We start from the raw sequence: 23,543 nt of genomic DNA on the forward strand, positions 1-23,543 counted from the left end.
TCTTTTGGCATTTCTTCTTCCTCTCTCTGCACTTTTCTCCTGCAGTTCTCCATCTTTTCTCACTATGTCTTCTCTCTCCCACTCATTTTCCCTCGTCTCCTGACGCCTCTCCTTCAACAGAGCCCAACTTCGTCTCCTCCTACGACATCGGCAACTTCACCTACTTCTTCTTCCGGGAAAACGCAGTGGAGCATGACTGTGGTCGGACGGTGTTTTCCCGCGCAGGGCGTGTATGTAAGAACGACATCGGCGGTCGCTTCCTTCTCGAGGACACGTGGACGACTTTCATGAAGGCCAGGCTGAACTGCTCCCGACCGGGAGAAATCCCCTTCAACTACAACGAGCTGCAGGGAACCTTTTACCTACCTGAGCTGGAGCTGCTCTACGGCATTTTCACTACCAACGTGTGAGTAACATGACATTTTCCAAAAGTACAATGACCACAAATACCTTTCTCTCTTCATACTGTTCTGACAAAATATATGACATTGTTCTAATAGCATTTACATCCACAATTAGCTACACCCAGACCCCCTTATGCTGTGTTCACACTATAAGCGATACGGCAACAGGTTACGAGTCATTTTCAATGGAAGCTGGTGACATGAAGCTACAAACTGACGCCCAACACTTGTCGCTGTGTAACGATCGTGTCTAGAAGGTAACTCTCGCAAGACGGTTAAGGTTAGGCTTTGATCTTAAATAGTTAAGGTTAAGAATTGACCTCAAATGGTTAAGGTTAGGATAGGTCATCGAGCATCGCAATTTGCAGGATACCCTCTAGACATGACCCTGCATGACGGCCGTGATGTGCTACAATTAAAGTTGAGCTAGTTGAGCTCCATGGCCAGGAGGCGTGTTCATGTGTTTCAGGCGGGAAGAGATTATTTAGACAACATATGTCATCATGTCACAGGAGTCACAGGATCTGTTCACTGATTGGCTAAAGGTCATCTCTGGCCGCCCTTCGAGCTAAAAATGTAACTTTTCCGTTTTTTTTCTTCGCCGCAGAATAAAACAGCTGCAGCTCACAGAGCTCGGAAACAGCCGCCGCAGCTTTTCAGACATTGCATGTCTGTTCGCCGCAGACCGCACTTCGCCTCTGCTCTGGTGTGAATTTGGCGTAACTACGTCAACGAGCGCTTGCCTTGAGCAACACTTCAACAGCGACTTGCCAATGTAGCTGGCCACGCTTGGCCCTTTTGTTGCTTTTGTCGCCTGTAGTGTGAACATAGTTTTAGTTACAGTCGATACATCTTCCTGTATACATTAAGTTTACAATAATAATGGTGACAGAATTTCAGAACTGAAAGAAGAACCCTTTAAAATTTGCATTTTGGAAAATTTGTTTGTTGACGAATTGCTTTCCTTTTATACCCAGAGTGATTTTCACAAATTGTTATGTATCTCTGAGTCCTTATTATGTTCGCTTTTGTACTGTAATCTGCATACAAATTCTCTGAAAGAAATCCATCCTTTGTAAATAATCAGATTAAGTCACTTATCAAGTCGTTAGATTCAAACTTTTAAGAGTTTAAGTCTTTAAAAGTTTTATACAATCGCCCCAGTTCCACTGCTATATTTGACAGTCTGTATAATTTGCATTGTGAAAGATGAACCAAAGTGAGCTCCAGCTCTCAGCATGTTGATATCAGATGAAAATGCCAACTTACATCATCCAATTTTTCTTTCATTCTCTGTTGTTTTTAATGCACCCCGAGAACAGCTTCATGTATAATTCACAGTGTTTTTGGCATCACATTGTCAGCTGTGTAAACAAACACACTTCGACTGCATTAACTTGGCATGTGACCTTTTTTTTTAGCATGCACACTGAGCATATAAAATTGAGTAATGTGACAGTAAAGTTTACATGGCCAAAGCGCATCTTAAATTGAATTTCCAGTCAAAATCTCCTCCCATAAACTCTCAAACCAGCAACAAACAGGATCGCTCATTCCAGTACCATTTAAATCCCATGAAAGAAGCTTATCATCACTTATTAAAGTGTACACTGTATCATGCACATGGGGGATGTAAGAGATGGGATGCATCCATGGATGAAAACTATTGTTTTCTATTTTCACAAACACCATTTCCTCTTTTTGTCTCACCATCTTTTTTTCCTCATACTCATAAACACACACACACACATGCACTTACACACACACACACGCACAAACCATTATTACTGTAAAAGCTGAGTAATCTATTCTTTATGGTCAATGCCTTCACATTGCTGAAAAAGAAGTCTTTTGAAGGGTATTGGAAACATTTCCCCCTGCAGGCACAGAGTTTAATGAACAGCCGCATAGGATTATAATTCACATCGCCCAAGTCTCTCAGTTTAAGTTGAGAGTTAATACTCTCATTCTTTACTCTCTCTTCAGAGGCTAGAGACCGGTACTTGTTGAAACTGACAGCTTAAAAAGTCAAAGCTGTATTTCAGGCCTGAGATCTGTACAGTTAATCAGACAAGTCGAGCAGCTTAATTGTGTCCTGTGGCTGGATTTACAATCCAATAATGACGATCACTTACGCCGGCATCTGCGTCTGTCTGTCCGGTGTTTGATTTGTATTGTTGGCAGAGAGCAATACAAACATACAGAGGTCACCTTTACAAATACAAGATTTGAACAGAGTTTTCTACTTGGTGTCCTTTTTTAAATTTCTTTCATCCAATACTTCCCTGTTTCTCCCCTCTCTCATCCATCATCCCCTCCATCCTCTCACCCCCCCAATGTTGGGTCTCTCTCTGCCCTTTTATTTCTGTTCCTGACATTCAGAAACAGCATTGCTGCGTCTGCGGTGTGTGCCTTCAATCTCAGTGCCATAGCACAGGTTTTCAACGGGCCCTTCAAGTACCAGGAGAACTCGCGGTCAGCGTGGCTGCCCTACCCCAACCCCAACCCAGACTTTCAGGTAACAAAACTACACAGAGAAGAGCCCTGGTCTGTTTTATTTATTATTATTATTATTATTTGAACAACAGAGAAACACCATAAACACTGAAAGGGGCTGATGGGAATATCCTACCAAAGTGCTGGAAAAAAAACTGTGTTACTTCAATACACCCTAAGGGGGACATGAATATCTGTACCAGTGGGGAACCTCCAGGTCTGAAAAGTGAAGCCAATGTATTCTTTCTAATAGCCAGCAGGGGGCGACTGCTTTGGTTGCAAAAAGAAGTCAGATTGTATAGAAGTCTATGAGAAAATGAGCCTACTTCTCACTTGATTTATTACCTCGGTAAACATTGTAAACATGAGTTTATGGTCTCAATTGATAGTTTCAAGTCTTCTTCAATACAGCATGATGTTCATTTAGTAAATTATGGTCCCATTTAGAGTCAAATAGACCATAAAGCAGGGTATGCTTTAGGGTGTGGCTACCTTGTGATTGACAGGTCACTACCACGGTGTTGTCCGGTCTGGGTGGTGTCTGCTTTTTGGCGTACAATTTCACAGTGTGTTTTCAGTTCATGAAAGTTAATTGTAACATTTTGGTCGCATGAAAATGTCTTATTCAGCGTTCGTTTGTACTTAGCTCCACCCTCTCGTGTCACTTCTGGTTGCAAAAAAACAAAATGCCGAACACAAGGTTTCAAAACAGCAGTTCAGGTGACGTCATGCTGACAACGTCCACTTCTTAGTCTATGATTTTTACCAAATTTCATGGCAAGCCATCCCATAGTTGTTTCACTTTTTACATTTCAGTAAAAAAACAAAAAGGTTCTAAGAGAAATTTCAGTCTGGACCAAAACTTTGGACCAGAACAGCCCATCATTGGCATCACTACAGTCGCGCCACTAGCATGGCCAAAAAAACATGCTCACTATGGCTGTATATGTGTGAGTTAAAGTTCAGAGCTAACCCTTAAAGATTTGTTCGTGCTTGATGTGATTTAGACCCAACACACTGCTAAACAATATGCGTGGCTGGGTGTGTGCCTGAGGAAATTTATACATGTGTACGTGTGTTCACCCTGATGATTCCTGCCTCCGAGTCCCAGCAAGCCCTTCCCTCTCATTAATTTCCTCACTTTGAATCATCCCTCGCTCTACTCATGAACAGACACATTACGACCACTCGTTATAAAATCCAGTGAGTTTTACAATGGCCCAATCATTCCTTTAAGGTGTTTCATAGCCTCGTTCTGTGAACTGTAGTCCCTCTCTATAAATAAACTGTCCTTGTTTTGCACAAGTGGCACTTTATGTTTATACTCCGTGCTAAAACTCGGAGGGGCGAACCAAGCGGCACCTCATCCCGATGTTCGGCGCTGCTCGATACTGATGACACAGAGGGAATGTTTTATTAGCCGGAGTGGCTCTCAGTTGTATCGGGCTTAGCAGATAGCGAGGGAGCTAATCCACGCTGCTCTCCATGAGGGATTGAATTCCCTCTGAGGTCTGGCTGACAATGTGTGACACACGCATCACTTCCCCACGTTTCCCATCATGCACGGGCCCTCGATCATGTTTCCCAGCAGCCACATGAGGATTCGCGACGGCTGCTATCGAGCAGTCGCACACACACATTATCTATAATGACATGCTCATGCAGAAAAAGAGTGGATGCAGAAAAAGTGCTAGCTGTGACAGTTTACTAAGAAATGCACATATACCCATGGATCTGTTACTTAGAAAGCGCCTCACAGCCGTCATGCATTGAAATATCTGCATGTCTGAAATTCACTTTCCGTTAAGAAAACCAATTCCGTCTATCTCGCTACGTATTTATTCTCTTCGGCATACCTCTATGTACATCCCAGAGAGGATTCTATAGGCTTTTATGAGGCTGTGTTCCTCAAGGATAAACAGGGATCAGTTCTTCCTCTCCATCCACATCCCTCCACTTAAACCCAGGCACAATAGCTGCTCCTCACCGCTGGACCGATGCACACTTTATCTAGGTTTCAGTGACATCTTCATCAAGCATTTGTCAATGTTGGAGGATTAGATTTACGAGCGCAGGATTTATGGCCTGCCCGCTTTTCCTTTTCCCAGCCCTTTGTGTGCACACACCTACACACATAAAACGTACACCTAAAGGCAACCAGCATCCATAAAAACCACCAGCCATGTACATATCTACTTTACACAAACACGCCCACAAAAATAGAGGGTTGTTGATTGCTACCAAATAGGGATAATTATCACTGTGGACTCATCACTCAACACACACGCTGGTCATTGATTGAGAGCTTAATTCCCCCGTCTGTCTGCAGAGAAAATCCCCCCATTTATTTGAACCACACGGATTGATCCTGCTGGGTTTATTCAGGCTATGAGTCATGTTCGTTGGCCGTTAGGAGCTAATACCGTCTCTGTGTTGTATAGGTTTTCTGTCACGCTGCAATTGCTTACTGTACAAACGCATTTAAGCTCCATGTGTTAAAAAAAATATGGAAAATCTGGCACCTTTTTATGTGGATGTCCAATCGGTGTTGGTGGGAAATGTAGTCAATTGAAGCGATAAATTCCCGATGCGTGCTATATTGATCGAGAAAGCGGATTTGTACTGCTCACGGAGTCATACCCAGCAGTGCCTACCTGTACCACGATGCAAGATTCTGTCCAACATCCACTCGTACATTCACTTAAAGGGGACCTATTGTCCTTTTTTGCTTTCCCCTTTCCTTTAGTGTGTTATATAGTTTTTTGTGCATGTAAAAAGTCTGCAAAGTTATAAAGCCCAAAGTCCACGCCAAAGGGAGTTACTCTCCCCCACAGAAACACTGCTCCTGAACTGTCTGAAACGCCTTGCTTGAAGTCCTGCCTTGTCTTTTGTAACTTGGTGATGTCACAAAGTAAAACATTTGCATTATACCTGCCTAGAGTTTAGTTTGGCACGCCCTCAACCAAAGCTAGTTAGAGCGGAGCTGGAGCGGAGTCCGAAGAGTTTGGTTCGGTTGACCATTCACAACAGAGTGGGCCAGCTGACCAATCAGAGCAGACTGGGCTCTGACTGGCCCATCGTTTCAGACAGAGGGTGAAAAGAGGTAATGCAACACACCCAGTATGAGAAAAATAAAGCGTTTTTTTGAACATTAAAGCACGTAAACATGTTCTAGTAGAAATCATAAATACAAAGAAGCACCTGAAAATGAGCACAATAGGTCCTCTTTAAACTCTCCTCCGCTCACTAGCATTACTTTCTCTCTTGTGCCGCACACTCCCGAATCCTTATGCACACACACACACACATACTCTGATAGCAAATCCACATAAAAGTGCCGAGCTTTCCCTTGAAGTTAGAGTCTGAGTCTGCTGTTTGGTTGTCTTTGTTTTGTTGTCTTGGATATTTTAATTGCGACAAACAAGAGGTGTCAGTTTTCTGTGGTTTCCTTTCAACACTATATACAATCATTTGGAGCCAAAACTAATCAAAAGTTATAATCATATCTTACTGGGATGCCGAAATTTTAAATGACCTGCTGGTACGCGTTTTAAACAAAAGCCCATTTGGCAAAAACATGCTGTAATATTTCACAGAGGCACTTATCGTCTTGGCAGAGCACTGTGTGCTGCTGATGAGCAGGACAGGACTGAGTGTTGGACGGGCCCTCAGCCAAATGACGGTTCTGTCCCTCACCTTGTCTGCACCGAGGAAATCGTCACATCTGTCTCTCTACAGACCCTCACTGGTCAGCGCCTAACTTTGTCTCACTGTGGCAGAAATACAATCACGCTGAGACACGTTGAGATTCACACACGTGCGAGGACAAACCACAAAAGGAAACCTTAGACATATGTTATTATATAGTCCTCACCGCACACACACACGTGTTTGCCATAAGCAAGAGCCACATTCGAGGCTCTCAAGCAGCACATACACGCAGTGTTACATTTCCCTGTCCTTCAGGGCTTTAATTTCCCATCTCCTGATGTGGCGAGGGCACTGATCCGTTGCCCATCCCGGGGAAGCCCACCGTGAGTCTCATTCGTCAGCCCAGGGAAGGCCAGGAATTGATCTGTATAAAGTGTCCATGCCATTGCTACTGTAGCTAGTCAGCAGGAACTAATCGCCGCCCAAGGTCCAGTCTCGGCTTAGTACGGCGAGGCTGCATACGGTTAGCCTGGGGCAAATCCGTGCGGTGCATTCTGCGATACTGTGTCCAAAACAAAAACAGTACCAGTCATTTGGGTTAGGGTAATTGTCAAGCGTGGCTTATTTTTGTTTTCTCTGCTCTGTGTCTTGGAGTAGGCCTATTCTTTGTGGACGGGGCCTCAATCCACAATCCTCCTGACCCCAGCCAGGGACCTCTTTTACTGAGAAGGACATGCATGGTTAGCTTCTCTGATCCAGCTCTGCCTCAGCTGGACTGGCTTTTTGCCTCACTTAGTTCTTAGTTCGGCTTGGTGGAAAAAAAGGCAGTACATTCCCACCCTAAAAAGCATGCATATTGTCACTGGAAAGCATAAGCATGCGTCAAAAACATACTGTATATTCCTTGCAGTTAGTTTTTAGTATGCAATTAGTGCTAATAATGCAGCCTGCCTCTGATGGCAGTCTGTATAATGCTCGTTGGAGCCTCTTTCAGCTTGGAAAGCAATATTTGAAAATGCCAAAGCTCATTTATTATATTGTTTCCCAGAAAAAAAGAAATATTAACTAAAGAAATTAACACATCCTGTTGTCAGAAACACATATAAAACCCTCCAGCATCACAAAAATATCCTTTGGACTCCTTAATATTTCCTTCTTTTAACTGGAGACAGTTCACTTTATTGAACTCCTTTTAATAAATGAAGTCGGGGGAAATGTCATACATATTAGATATTTCATATTATAAGCAAGTGCTGCGGAGGCACTGACTGTACTTCGGCAGGAAACTCTACCGGGACACAGAACGAGAACTTAGAGTCAACAATACCTGATAAAACCAAATGAATCTGACAATGAAATCTACCTATTTATATGAGATACGTCTGCTCTTGCAGCCGGACTGCTTTCAAGGCAGGTCTTAGTATTTTGGGTCATTTTTGGAGGAGTCCTTTATTTGAATGATATTGCAGCATTTGCATTTTTACTGTAACATTATGAATAGCAATAATGAAGCTCTGAAGATGAAAACATTTTGAGATATTAGTTTAATTTGAGGGTAAAAAAGAAAGTAAAAGAGCAGTAAGAGTCATTACTATTTGGGTACCAACACAACACACCAGCTATATATATGCATATGAGGAAAAATCTAATAAAAGAGCAAACTACTTGCTCAGTCAAACATCCATTCATCCAGTCGTCTTCCATCAGCCGTGGTGTATTGACTACAAAGCCTTAAGGATGTGAGGATAGCGAAGGCTGCAATCGACTTTAAAGCCTTGTTCATTTAATCATTCAATCCCTCTCTATTCTCATCTCTGGTGGTACTTCTGGACAAAAAAATATCAAGCATATTAACGTAGCTTTTCATCCCAAAGAGCTTGAAGGTTTTATGCTTTAATGTAGTCAGTCAATCTTTTTCTTTCTGTCCTCCTCCGCCTCCACAGTGCGGCACCATTGACTCCGGCTCCTACGTGAACCTGACTGAAAGAAACCTGCAGGATGCTCAGAAGTTTTTGCTGATGCATGAGGTGGTCCAACCCGTGGTTCCCGTGCCCTACTTCATGGAGGACAACGTGCGGTTCACTCACGTGGCGGTGGACGTGGTGCAGGGGAAGGACATGCTGTTTCACATCATATACTTGGCCACGGGTGAGTTCTTGGCACTGTGTGCATGCATTGTGTTTGACTTTTGAGACTTTGAGACAGTGTGTCCACATGCTACTGTCTTTTGTTTTTCATTGGCATATTTTTGCTTCTTGCATGTGTCTGCTGGGATTTTTTGGCTTCTTAATGACCCTGTAAACATATTTTTTTAATTTCACTCAATATCACTCTGCGCTCAAGTAAGATTTCACCCCGCTGCACTCAAAATCGCTCACCGCTCGCTTCTCAGCTTGCTTTTGAAAGTATTTTGTGAACTCCATTGTCGAGCTCGCAACAGCTGATTCATGTAAGAAAATAGTGTGGGGGCGCAATACACAGATGCATTCTGGGTCGGGCTCGGGCACGCTTCGAACTCACGGTGCGAGCTGTAGGCTGGATGGAGCGGGAGATAAGGTGACGCTCCGACTTTTTCAAAAAATCTGCTCTGTGCTCCATCCAACATCCTCCGGCTTGCGCTCCGCTAGCATGCTCTGATCAGGATTCACACCAACACAGTCTTGGAGGAGCATATTAGCAGAGATTATCATTTTAGGAGTGTTAAACTCTTAATAAATAATATCTAACGTAGCTTTCTAAATTTAAGATTCAACTGATATTGTCATGGGTATTGATTGTTTTCAATAAATACTTTTTTTTTTTAATCTAAAATTAGTTTTTAAGCCTTTTTGAAGTACGGTCTTTGCACATACTAAAAAGGCCTGTAAGAAGAAGAATGAAACCAATAGATGTGTACTTCTGAGGAGGCATCAAAGCTGAGTCTTCTGACCCGAGTTTGATCACTCCATATGTCCTCCATATGCACTGACAGAACACACACCACATATCACTGCCATGCGATCCCTCACTAAGAGATCGTAGACACCATGAAACAGCCGACAGCCATGTGTCAAAAGAAAACAGACGGGTAATTAATAACACACACATACAGCTCTCATTTCACCCTTACACGTTTTCCCTCTGTGAACTGCATGGCACCGCCTGCTTATCAGTAGACTGTTTGATCACACGGGTGTGTGACAATATGTGATGTTACACTTGGCAAAGTGCTGAAAACAGTATCAGCTAGACACCAGATACACTTGGCGTTTGTCCTGTTTTATGATATAGCACAAAATATGGATTAAGAGCGGATGTACTGAACAGGATTCGAACGTAGTGACCCACTTCATTGTGCTAATGTACCATAGCCCCGCTGGGAAATGTCAACAGGATCTTTCTGTTGTTAGTCAGTGTTATTTTAGGATATCACACATGCGAGCACACGCTCCCATGCACGCAACCTGTTCCAGTTCAGTGGCTCTATGCTTGGCATCTCCCTCAAAAACTCCCCTCTCATTGTTTGCATGGTGCTGTGTGATCAATGTAGCGTCGGACCAGAGCTGCCCACACTGCAAGTTCCCCAGACACTAACCAGACGCTAATGAAAACATCTGAATCCCTGCCAAGGCCATTGGGTAGCGCACATACTGTACCTAATCACATGCTATTATTAACGCTTAAACGCACCCCGCTGATTGGGGCCACTGTGGAAAACCTGATAGCTCCAACTGGGGGTCCAAAGATGTCAAGGTGTAGGGTTCTTTTATTCAAACATGTGGCTTGAAGCACATTTCCCCTCCCTTGTTATTCAGCCCTCATTAGTTTTCTCAGCCCTGCAGCAGCATTTTCTCTCTAGCAGTTAACATGGACAGAATTCAGCTAAATGCAAAAAGATTTTCCTGGAAGGTCCTGGTTCACCAAAGTACCACTTTTCTAGTCAGTAGGAGTTAGTGATGGTATGTGCCTTGAGGGAAAAACAACTTAGCACTTACTCATTATACATATCACTCACTAAAAAACATAATTACATAATTACTCAGCAGCAAAAGTAATTATTTCAACATGTGTAGGATTAGAAAATTAGACATTATAGTATAAGATAAGAAAAGCCTTTATTGTGTTGCGGAAGATTTCTTTAGTCAATTAACATTACTCATTTTTTAATACTTTTTTCCTGCTGAATGACTTATTTCCAAGAAACTTGTGAGCACATCTCTGGTAAACACAATATTTAAAGAGGTGCTTTTGTGATTCTTTGTGGAGAAACACAGTTTTACAGATCTGTCGATTAAATCAACGAATCCATTAGTCGACAAAATCATATGTATTAGTCGACTAAGAATTTCTTTGGTTGAGAACATCCCTAGAAGTAAGTACAAATAGATTGAGAAAAATATATAGAATAAATATTGTAGTTAATGTAATGTATTGTATTTATATGTAAGCACAAGAGTAATGTCGTGCAAACTACAACGTGGTTAAACAAGCATCCAGACTGCATTCTTATTTACTAAGCATCAACACTGCTTAACCGTGCTTACCATTAAGACACGGTTAGCACACAGCTCTCCAGAAGTCCCATCCTCACAGGGAAGCTTTGGGGCTCACAATGAAAATACAACAAACAGAAGCACATGGCTAATTATTATGTAGAATGACATCACTGGTCCTTCCAGGTTACAATATTTTTTTCCCTACTATGACAAAGGCATGACCTGCCCTACTCTGCCTCTGATTTGCTTACCCTGATATTCTTTCCTTAACCCTAACCAGTCTCACTCCTCATGCCTAAACCTAACCAACCCAACCAACAAAGGCAGTTAAGTACTTGCTAGGCTGTCCGTCTGTTATAGGATATTGTTAGTGTGATATCTCAAAAAGTTATGGATAGATTTTAACATGGGGCGGGGATGATGGTGAGGGAACGTATAGGGCTGACCCCACCTCACTATACCTCCAGCTCCTGTGCCAAGCTAGCACTTCCCGGACCAGTCTATCCACTGGACCAAACTAATATCAACCCTCCAACAAATTACCGAACAAGTCAACACCCAAATTGTCAAAGTAGTAAAGGTTACTTGAACTAGTAATCACATTACTGTAACATGGTACTAAGTAATATGTTACTGCACCAACACTGCTTGGGGCAACACTTAACATTTACATTTCTTACTTTGAAACTATGTATTAGCAATTCACCCTTCTTCCCTTGGCGTCACTATGCACCTAATTACTTTTTCTGCACCCAGGGGATTGCATGTATTAGAGATGATGTTTGTTTTTGCTCCCCCCCCCAAAAAAAAAAATTCCAGCAACTTCATCTCTTCATCAGGCCTAGCTCACATAAAATAAAGGTCAGGACGTATCCACAATGACATGGGTATCCACACTCAGATCTCTCAGAAGTGGTTTCTTTCCCCGGAATATATATTCACGACGTGCTACACAGTACCAATTCCTTGATTGCATCTACAGCATGTCAATGGCATAACCACGCCAGCCACCGCCGGTCTTTTTGAAAGTCCTATTTCAGAACCTCTCTGTTGGGAAGTGATTGTTGTTTCGGTTCACACTGAGTTCACATCGGCCTGTGTGCAGTTTGGCTCATCCGAGATATCTTTTTTGTTGTTTTTCCCTCATCAAACTCTCTGCTGTTCTCACCCTGCCGCTACTTTTCTCTCCACTGCTTTCTCGTGTAGATAACACCCGCCTTCCTCTTTGTGACCAAATCTTCTCTTCTCCCCCCCCCCCCCCCTCTCTTTCTCTTCCAGATTACGGTACTATCAGGAAAGTGCTTTCCCCTCTCAATCAGTCCACGGGGAGCTGCCTGTTGGAGGAGATCGAATTGTTCCCGCCCAGGAAGAGGCAGCCGATCCGAAGCCTGCTGATCCTGCACAGCCGCAGCGAGCTTTATGTGGGTGTGAGAGACCAGGTCATCAAGATCCCGCTCAAGAGATGCAGCTACCACAAGAGCAGAGAGTGAGTACATGCACCAACCGGCACCATTAATCTCAATGAGGACTGTCAAAAGCAAATATGTACACAACAAAGTTCTAAAGCTCCGTCTTTTCATGAGATGCTCTTTATCTGAGAGGGCCAGGCCTCTGTGTGTTGGTCAGGCTGAGATTTAAAACCCTGTAAATCAGCTTTTGTCAGCCACTGGAGGTGCCTATACGACTGCCCTCTGTCTGTCTCGCTGTCTTCCTCTCGTCATCGAACCGTGCGTCTTCCGCTTCGCACGCACAGTTCTGTTGCAGCCGCGCGTGCGTTTAGCAGATATATTGAGTTTCTGTCTGTCTGGAAGACGCTCCGTCAAAGGCGTTAAATATTGGCGAAGAAAAACCCGAGACAGAGCCCAGGGTGTCGAGACTCACCACAAGATTGGGATCCCATCCATCATCGCACGCCGAAAAGGAGTCACACCTGCATTCCTTATCTCCCACACAATGAGCTGTTATTGGAATACACAGAGGAGTTGAGGCTTCGTATTACAAGCTGTGGTTCGGTGATATATGCCGCAGCCATTATAGCACTTCATCACCTCTTTCACGCTTTTTTTTTTTTTTTTTTAAGAGAGTCAGAAAACAACAAAACAGACTAAAGAAACCATGCTCACAGACTGGCAGTGCAGCGAGGGTTCATGACTGACATTTCTTTGAGGTTTACCTGTTTGAAATTTTAGAATGATGCCTCTCTGCTTGGCTGTGTGTGCTGCGTGGCTCACTGATGGGTGGTGCGTAATCTGCAAGGCCCTTAAGGCCCCCTGAAAGACAAGTATTATCTTGTTCCTTCTCCCTTTCATTCTGTGCTGCTGTCGTCACCCCTTATATCCTTGTCCGTACAGACACAGTCCATAACTCTCTCTCTCTGCTTTTTGTTAGCCACCCAGACGCTACGTCAGCCGCCTTGGGTGTCCGTTAATAGTGTGTGCAAGGAGGCCGGAGTGTGTGCCTTTCTGCATTTTCACATGAACGGAGGCATCTTGTGTCCTCGCACTGGTGTTTGCATCTGCGCCCGGTTCATTGTTATGAAACCCACGGATGACTTCGGTTACATTTCGCCGTTAGGCTCCGTTGATGCATGTGGCTCAGAGATATGTCGTTGTGCTGTCACCGCCGACTCGTATTTGCATAAAAAGAGTAACATCAGGCGTTTTATTGCACTCGATAAACCACCTGAAGCAGATACGGCAAAGACAGACCCAGCTATCTTTGCTATACAATATCCTCACAGACTGCGAGTCTTTGTTGAGCTGATTTGAGTCAGAAATGTGTGTATGCGGACACAAAACTATAATCCTGGCTGCAGATTACCTGAGAAATCAGTCAGCACATTGTGTTAAGACGTGATTTTAGGATGCCGGTGCAATGTAAGCATTGTGGAGAATCGCAATGCTCTTATTAACATTTTTCTCCTGCCTTTCTTATCTCGTTCCTCTTCTCTGTCACTTGAGGAGCTTTTCTCTTCCCTCTCTTCTATGTTAATTTGCTCTTTCTACACCTCTACACTTCCCTCTTTTTCCCTGTATCTCCTTCTCTGCTTTGCCACTCTCTCCCGTCTTATCTCTCCCGTTTCCTTTTATTTTTTTCCATCCATCATTTCTCCCACCACCTTATCTTCCAGCTTTCTCCATAATCTTCCTGCTAGATTTCACGTCCTGTCACAATGCAGAGCAATCTGTATTCACATGACTGCTTAATAAAAGCCCATTAAAAAGTTGATTATTGTCCTTTCAGAGCCTGTGTGGGGGCCAGAGACCCGTACTGTGGTTGGGACCTGTTGCTGAAGAAATGCACCACACTGGAGGAAAGTGTCAGGATGAGCCAATGGGAGCAGAGCATCACAAAATGCCCCGTGAGTATCACTGAGCTGCTTCCTGATACCTCATTGTAGTTCACTACATTGTTACTCACTTCCTTTGCTGTCTCTACTTTGAAAAGTTGGTAGAAGACACAATTATCCTCACTTGGCCTTCATGGTCGCTCTCCCCTCCACATGAATACTCGCATTCATCGTCACTCCTCTCCTTTGAAGGCTCCAGCCTGCTCTGTATTCTCTCCATGCGCTCACAACTTACAAGCAACATCCCCTAAAACCAGCCTGAGAAACATATCTTCGCCCAAGAAAGACGTCTCGGGGCCGAACAACTCGACTTTAAGGGAGCGCCGCGTACCACCGGGAATGATCTAGAGCGCCGCCTCGATCATTCACCTCTGACTGCTTGTTCATTAGCAAAACAGCTCTTCCATTTATTTTAACGCACGCCACATTTTGGAGCGGTATTAGAAGGGCGGTAAGCCTATCAATTCCAGCATGTCTCTTTTTCTTTTTTTTTCTCATCGTTTCACAGACATCATTTTCAAGCCAGTCACAGCGGAGAGTGCTGTGTGCCTCCGTGCCCTTTTATGTGGCTTCATGTTCAGAGGAATATTTGGCAGTCAAGCCACTGAGCACCCAGTGGCATCTGTCAGCCGAGCTCTGGCAGAAACTTGGCTTACACTGCATTCAGATATATAACATGGACGCACACAATCATGCATACATATGTGCATAAACAGACACGTTCTAATTTTGCCACGTAATTTTTTCCTTATGCTGGAGGCTACAACTCCATCATTCAATTAGTCATTACTACATCAAACTATAGACTGTAAATATAGATGGACGACACGTCTTCCTCTTCCTCCCACTGTACAAAAGTGAAGCCAAAATATCCAGGATACAGGAGCTGCCATCTTGAGATTTTTCACGTCATTCGGAGCCAGAGTCTTCACAGTATAGTGATCAGGGCTGGAGCCGCGATATCGAGGTCCCGCCCACACACCCACCTGAGCCAATCACAAGCCGAGCACGGCCGCAGCTTGTTAGCGTGAGCCACGTAGCTGCTACATTAGCACCACGGTAGCTGTTTAGCTAGAGAGACACAACAACTAACCATAATATCTCAAATTGACACATGTTCTATTACACAGACTCGTGACGGTTATGGAAAGTTAAAATTACATCTTCTCTCGAGCCTCCGGCTGCAAGACTACTTCACTCAGAGCAGCTGTCAATCACAACTGTCAATCGTGACGTATCACCCCCTTTTAATAGCATCAAATAACTAATTAAAACAACTTATCAGATGAATGAACACTTAGAACATACATCAGCATGATAAAAACTACCTAAAATGACTGAAACCATCTTTGGGAAAAATGTATTTGAAGTGTACTTTGCCTTTTTAGTTAGGCCCATGTCCCATCCGCTAACACAGCGGAGGCGGGACTTATGACCTGTAATGCAGCCAGCCACTCAAGATGTTTTGGCTTCACTTTTGGGGAGCTGTCCTGTTGTCCATCTTTATACAGTCTATGCATCAAACTTATAGTACATATTTTAAAGGAATAGTTCAACATTTTGGGAAATGTGCTCATTCGCTCTCTTGCCAAAAGTTAGATGAGATCGATACCACTCTCATGTCTGTACGATAAATATGAAGCTGGAACCAGACAGCTTAGAGTAGCATAAAGACTGGAAACAGGGGGAACCAGTTAGCCTGGCTCTGTTCAAAGATAAAAGACTACCAGCTCTTATAAAGCTCACTAATTAACAGCTTCCTGGCCACTGCTCATATAAAACTTCCAATAAAACGTGTCATTTTTACACACAGTTTCTGTTCGGAGTAAACAAAACACAATTAAGAATTGTGTTAATTAGTGAGCTTTAGAGGCGCTGGCAGGTGTTTCACCCTGTTTTCTAGTCTTTATGCTAAGATAACTGTCTCTAACCTGTTACTTTAAATGCAGGATTTGATTAAAGATAATATCCATGTTTCCAGCTGCAGTGTAGCCACCAATCCTTTAGTTTTGATGTATTTTCACTTGGCCACATACCGCTGCCCACACCAGTATTGGAATATGTATTTACTCACTTAAACCTTGGTCTAACCAGATCCAATCCATTTAGAGTGAGTATGAATTACCTTTGGCAGTAATCACTTTGTATTCTGACAGAGATAAATGGCTTTACAATAGGGCTTGTGAAGCCAGACCAGAATGGGAAAATTGTCTGCTTCAAAACACGTCGATGCCGAGACGTTAAAACTGAAAAACAAGGAAGTTGTCTTTTATCACAGTTAGTGTTTCACTCCCTTTGAGTTCATTAACAGTTTTGAAAACGGTTAAACTGGCTGAATGTCTGTGTTGCTTTCCCCTGCAAAGTGGAAGTGTGGAGCTGGAGGCCAGTCAAGATTTTGCACACACACACACACACACTAACAAGTTGTGTAGGCAGAGACGGGAGATATGCTTTACCAACTTATTCACAAACGCCATCTGGCACCACAGTCTATATGGAAACACGTAGAAATAGTAGTTTCAAAGTAGTTGTAGGGAAGGTAGCTGCTGTTCTGTGTGTTTCCACTCAAGTAAAATGGAAATTTCTCCTCAATAAATGTTTTTGTAAGGAACCCACTTTGCCTAAAAGTAATTTTAATTAATCAACCCCCACTCTAAAAACACGATTCTTTAGAATAAAAAGGAGACAGCTGTTGTAATTTCAGCCTGCAAAAAAGAAATTACTTTTACCCTCATAAGCCGCATAAAACATGAGTGCTTTTCATCATCCTTCAGACTTCATCTATCATCCTGTTTCTGGTGCCTTTTCATTTCTGTTTTTCCCATTTTAATGAAAGAAATTACCCATGTACTTTTCACACCAGTAAAATAAAAGAATTATTTAAATGTTTATATTTATTTTTATTTATTTTTCTAGGGATAAATAACACACGTACCATACCATTTATAGTCTCAGCTGTTAATGATTCGTGACAGAGATGCAAGATATTGTGTATCTTTTTCTAGTTGTTTGCTTTTTAGGCAGCCCATTGAAGCCAAGCGTCTTCCCATTTAGGCACACGGCAGAGTTCAATTACCAAAAAGAGCGCAGGGCAGACATTATTTCCGCTTCTGCCAAAGCAGCTGATGATCACGCTCTCGTTTTTCCCCGTCTGAAATTGTTCTTTGCATTTTTAAATCACCCTGAAATGTAGCAGCGACATGGCTCATATCATCTGCAGCTCTGGTGCGTTTTCGTATTTAGCTCGTGTGCCCAGGACATCACTCGTAATTTATGGCTCCTGTAATATCAGAGCCTTCCTGTTTCATTCTGTTTTGTCTCAGATATCTATTTATGCCGCCACTTTTATTTCCTCACATTTCCGTCCTTTGAATGTGTCCATTCAAAGCTTTCATTTGCCTTTCCCAATCTCTCTTATTGCTGTTTTGAAATCTCATCGTATCCTGAGACAATTTTCATACATCTTCCTCGCATTTACAGCACAGTTTTGTTCGCACAATTTTGAATGTGCTCTAGAGATGATGTCATGCAGTTATTTTTGCATCTATTTGAGGGAAATTGATTTCTGTTTGCATCCACCGTAGCCGTGGGGCTGTGTTTCCCAGAGCGATACATTCCTGATAGAATCAGTCTAATGCGATGACCAGTTTCTGAGAAAAGCCATTACTCTCAAATGTTTTATTTTTGTCTCATTGCTAACAGATCCGTAATGTGACTGTTGATGGAAGCTTTGGCGCCTGGTCAGGCTGGTCCACGTGTAGTCACAATGATGGCGGCAGCGCGGGGTCCTGTCTGTGTCGGACGCGAGCCTGTGATAGCCCTGCCCCTCAGTGTGGAGGCCAGCATTGCTACGGCATCAGCGTGGAGGTCGCAAACTGCTCCAGGTACAGTTTTTGTTGATACACCGGCACACATCTGTAAATTTTCCTTCTCTTTGTCAACTGTCTATGAATATGTATGTACCTCCAAGTGACAGAGAGGTTGGGGGATGGATGTAAAAATGTGTTAATTAATTCCCTGCGTCCTCACTCCTACTCCATCAGAAAATCAGATTCACCTCTAATTTGACTCCGTTTTGTTCACACAGAAATATAAATAACAGCTACTGTAGGGACAAGGACAACAAGGCTAGACATAAAAATTGATGGACAGGACTGTCTATTCAATCCATACACAGTGAATTGTTCATTGTTGCAGTTATTTGGGTGTATTCGAGCCAAGTGTTGATTGGTGTTGTCTCAGATTTAAAATTAACTGAGATGCTGCTGCTGCTTTGCATCAAACACATCGTTGCGTACGTGTGAGTTGATGCTGACGGAAGCAGCTAAGGATTATCTTTGTTGTTAATTAATTTATCTTTTTTTTAACAATAAATTAATCTTTCCGTCTAATTAATAGCTGAAAGTAGTCACCAGAGCCCAAATTAAATATTCCAAAATGTTTTATCTGACTAGCAGTAAAAAAAAAACAAATGTATTAAATTTACAATGAAACAGAAACAGAAAAACGCAGCTAATCACCATAAATGAAAGCCGGAACACAAAAATGCTTTGCATATTTTCTTTATTCACTGTTAATTGTCTTCTACAAGGTAACAAAATCAGAGATTCATGGGACTTAATAGTTAATATCCCTTTGCTGTAGTCTTGTTGTTGTTTTTCTTCCGGCTACCATCACCTCTCCATCAGTAGCTAAAGTAGCTTAGACTGATGTTGTTCTTCTTGTCTCCATAGAAATGGAGCCTGGACCCCCTGGACTTCCTGGTCTCCCTGCAGCACCAGCTGCGGCATCGGCTTCCAGGTCCGTCAACGCTCCTGCAGCAACCCAACCCCTCGCCACGGCGGACGAGTGTGTGTGGGCCAGAACCGCGAGGAGAGGTATGACACATACACACACACACAAACACTTACATGATTAGACATTCGTTCACATGTACTAATTAAAGCAAATACATGTGTGTTTGTATTTCTGTGCATGTTTAAAAAAACAAAACAAAAACAGAAGAAAGCTATTTGCAATCAGTTAGGAAGCATGACTTTCACTGTGACTTTTCTTAATTTTCTTTCCTCACTTCTGTCCAACTTTGTGACAGCCAATTAAGGAAAGAGCGGGATAGGCCTGCTCTTGGGTAATTATCTGGCTTTCACACACGGGCCGAGTCCACGTTTTGAAGCTTTGGAGGCTTTGCCGTGGAATAATCGCCTTTTTAAAGATGTGTTTGGTGTTTGGTTTCTAAGCAACCTTCTAGGCCTGGAAAAAAAAGATCTGTTTTTCAAGGAGAAAGTATGCAAAGAAGCACAAAGAGGCATACGAAGCAGCCCAGGTAGAACAGGTCAAGAGATGAATCATTTTAAAGTTAAAGTTTTTCTCTCAATTTGTTCTGATTATCTCAAACTTTACTTCAGTGTTTGCCAAATCAAAATGACGACACTGGCTATTACATTACTTCAATTCCATCTTAACGGAGGGCTGTGTTTCTTAATGAACGGAGGCATTCTTCCTCTGTGTCACCAAGCGAGGCATAATGCTGATGTTTTTCATCCAACTCCTACCGTTAACCAGAGGTGGAGGCAGAAAAGTGCAAATAAGTACAGTTCAGAGGGTACAGGGAGGCAGAGAGGAGAAATAAATTGTTACCAATCGTTACCACGGCAACAGATACAGCATTGTGACGGACACGTAATTGGATACGGCCTTCAAGGATGAACCTTCTATTACATCCTTTTTTTTTTTACTCTTTTCTCTGCACTTTTTCATTTCCTCTAACCTCCCACTTTCCCTTTTCTCACTCACGGACGCTCCTGGTGGTGCCGTCCTTTTCTCAAGGACTGCTCCACCAGGAGCTCTGAGGAAAATATATGAAGTAACCGGCACAGCCCATTTACTCACGAACCACACCAAAAAAAGCGCTGGCTGGCACTAAAGACCGCAGGAGGCCAGAAGCAGGTTTTGCCACCCCCTCTCTTTCTTTCTTTCCGAGCTTTAATCTCCTTTGTTTCATCTCCCCTTCCTGCTCTCAGTATTTGCTCTGTTCAGCTATTTAAAACACCTTAGGCCAGTTAGGGGCCAGCTGTGAGGGCTGGAAAAGGATCTTTGTAAAGGAGGAGTGAGAGGAGAGGAGTTTTAGTGTGTGTGCGCGTAAGAGAGAGAGCGAGAGGGAAAGACAGATGGACAGCAAGACAGAGCGATAGGAAGAGAAAATGTGTTAACAGATGAATTATGCTGTGTCAGTTTGAGTCTGCCTGAGGGAGAAAACGATATAAATGATGTTTGTGTTCAATTTGAGCATATCCTGATGCATGTATATCACCAATGTTTGCAAAAAAAACGGGGAAAACTTCTCATTGAGTGTTCAACCCGTGTAATGGTGTCCAAAAACTCCCACTACATCTGTTGTTTATAGTTGCCCATGTGTGAAATAGGTCTTCTGTACAAGCTTTAATCCGCACGGCATGAAAAAGGACTGGCACTTTATCAGCTTTTGCGCACCGAACGATTCTTTTAATGCTGTGAAAGACTTTTATTTTATGGGGCGCAGGCCTGCTTTCAGAGGTGTTATAGGCGTCTGCAATAAGCCTCACTACTCACTTTGTTCTTCCTCTTGAATACCCTGTTCGGATTAATGCACAAGACTTATGTTCAAACATGCATGCATATGGCGTGAGCTCATATGTACACGTATTTACAAAAACTAAACCTCTTCTTTCACCTCGTCTTTTTTTAGCCAACAGGCCGTACTCATTAGTTTGGACCTGATTGTTTGCAGCAGCCAGAGCCTTTAAAGATAAAGCGAATGTTCTGAAACCGGCCGAGCACGACAGCGCTATGGGCTTAAATCTGGCTGGTTAATGCCTGCATTTATGAACCTTCTGTTGGTTATTTCCCTCTGCGCACGCGGACACCGTCCGCACTGCTTACTCAGCCTATAGCGAGTAATTAGTGAGCGTTTTAGTCTGATCAGCTCTGTGTGTTATTAGAGTGAAGAGAAAAGGGATGAGATGGACTATGACCTGTCTGAAATGATTAAAGGATGATTTTGAAGCGCTAAATCTGCTTCGCATTGATCGCAGTATTTTTTCATTGTGCTGTGGTGCAGCAGAGGTATTTAGGGTCTGCATGCAAGCCCATGTGAATGAATGAGTGTGTGTGTTTGTGGGTCTTTCTCCTTCTCCTCTCAGGCTTTTGTAAGATTTGAAATTCACACTCCTCTTTCCCCCACTGTGTCATCCCACTACAAGCGTGCCGATTAGTAAAAGTGGGAAAAAGAACACACCGCTCTAAGGATTTTTACAACCAGGGTATACAGAATGTAGCTTCTGATTTGCCGTGAACAACAGTAGAGTATTTGGGAATGTAGTATAAAGGAAATACCCAGACTGAGCCTCTGGAGGAAGGGTATAAAGTTAAAGCTATTTTAGTACAAGAAGTTCCCTCAAAAGGCACTCGTGTGCCAAAAACACAACAAAATAGCAATAAAAGCAATTTTATCGTATGCGTAGAAGTTATAAAATAAATTATGTGGCTCTAATAAGGCTGGCAATCGTCTGTCGTCGTTGTATAATGAGGACTGAGTAATTAAGTATTTTAGATTTTGCAGTAATCCTGTCTTGTAAAACGATGTAATTAGAGATTATGCATGCGTCTTTGTGTTATGCAAAATGCACGTCCATTAAGATTGGAGATGGAATTTATAGACAGTACATTTACACTGGCCATTACGCCATGAACAGAACTACAGCACAGACCCGTCCCTGGTGGCATGATTCAATCAGATGTGCTGGTTCACGGTGCACCGTGTTCTCTCTGCACTCCATGGCCACATTAAAGAGATATTTTTGGCTTCGTACAAGTGAAGTTTACATGCCTTTTCAGACATCCCTAACTTGTGGTGTGAACTCTTTGTAGCTATTTCCATTCAGCGGTGAGGTTTCAAGAGTGTGGTGACGTCTCCAGTGCCCTTCACATATAATTTTAGTGCTAGTAGCTATTCCATTTTTCCGCAGGCCACTCAAAAGACACTGTCACACATAATCCAGTTATATGTACCCAGTATAAGTTAAGCTCTATTGTCAAAGCTCGCAAACTAACTCATATATCTTCTGTCACAACTACAATACACAATCCTGTAATTACTTAAAGATGCACTTGTCATTTTGTTTAGAGTTCCCGGCTCTTCTTATTGAATAAAGTGTGTTCTTCTTTCCCAGGTACTGTAATGAACACCTGCCCTGCCCGCCGCACGTGTACTGGTCGGCCTGGTCGGCATGGGAACGCTGCACCGTGCCCTGCGGCGGAGGCATCCAGTCACGACGCAGAACCTGTGAGAACGGCAACGACTGTCCCGGGTGTGGTCAGGTATGTCACACAAAACAATACCCCTCACATGCATCATCCTTATATCCGTCTTTCTCTCTGTCTATCCATTGTTTGGGAATCTCAGCCCGAGCCATTTGATGCGGCGAACACTCAGCGGTGATGAAATTGGAACATCTAACGCGACCAAATCCCCTGGCTATATTTACACAGTGGCAGCAGCCATCAGATTTATTATTACCGAGACATATTTAATACCACACACGCGCAGTAATCACTCCACATATGAATAGGCTTATTTTCTGCCACAAAGCGTTCTCTCGAAGCTTCGGATGATGCAAGGAAGTGTTGAAATGTGAGCGTTTCTCCTTGTTGACAGAATTATGTGATGCTCGTGTTATTTCTGGTGCTATTTTCACACACAAACACACAACACTCCCTCATCCACAGTCCTGGTAAAAAAAATAAGCGAGAATGCGCATGATAGCTGTAGCTCCTCGTGTCCCTCTTGGAGATGGATTAAAGAATGTGGGTCAGGGTCCTGTGGATGCATGGGATCCTTGAAGTGTTTGTTTGTGGGCTTTCTTTATCATTTTTGGTAGAAAAAATGGTTTAAATTTAGGGTTTGGAATTTAAGTTTTAAAATCAGGGTTATGCACATTTTGGTTCTGTATGTGCATTTATCTAAATATGTACGTTTTCTCAATGTGTCTGCATGTCGAGTAAATTATTGGACACAGGCACTCACGGTGTAAAATTAAAAGGATGTTAGATGAAATTTGTTTAAATATGCCAAATGCTGAAAAAGCATTCAGCGACCACATCGCATTTAGCTGAAAGAGAACATCCCACAGG

General features: G+C 42.9%; 1 protein-coding gene across 2 annotated transcripts in view; it reads left to right on the forward strand.

Annotated features, from left to right (window-relative positions):
* sema5a (sema domain, seven thrombospondin repeats (type 1 and type 1-like), transmembrane domain (TM) and short cytoplasmic domain, (semaphorin) 5A) overlaps nucleotides 1-23,543 on the forward strand; it is a 135,722-nt gene that overhangs the window by 71,577 nt on the left and 40,602 nt on the right. For both annotated transcript variants that reach the window (XR_005204950.1, XM_037756930.1), the window contains exons 8-15: nucleotides 121-406; nucleotides 2,787-2,922; nucleotides 8,495-8,699; nucleotides 12,305-12,512; nucleotides 14,270-14,387; nucleotides 18,078-18,259; nucleotides 19,109-19,252; nucleotides 22,583-22,730. Coding sequence is in view for 1 of the 2 variants with exons in the window: in XM_037756930.1 (XP_037612858.1) it covers nucleotides 121-406; nucleotides 2,787-2,922; nucleotides 8,495-8,699; nucleotides 12,305-12,512; nucleotides 14,270-14,387; nucleotides 18,078-18,259; nucleotides 19,109-19,252; nucleotides 22,583-22,730 (1,427 nt within the window). In the remaining variant the exon portion in view is untranslated. The remainder of the gene's footprint in view (nucleotides 1-120; nucleotides 407-2,786; nucleotides 2,923-8,494; nucleotides 8,700-12,304; nucleotides 12,513-14,269; nucleotides 14,388-18,077; nucleotides 18,260-19,108; nucleotides 19,253-22,582; nucleotides 22,731-23,543) is intronic.

The sequence above is a fragment of the Sebastes umbrosus genome, chromosome 21 (genome assembly GCF_015220745.1).
Source record: "Sebastes umbrosus isolate fSebUmb1 chromosome 21, fSebUmb1.pri, whole genome shotgun sequence".
Classification (NCBI taxonomy): Eukaryota; Metazoa; Chordata; class Actinopteri; order Perciformes; family Sebastidae; genus Sebastes; species Sebastes umbrosus.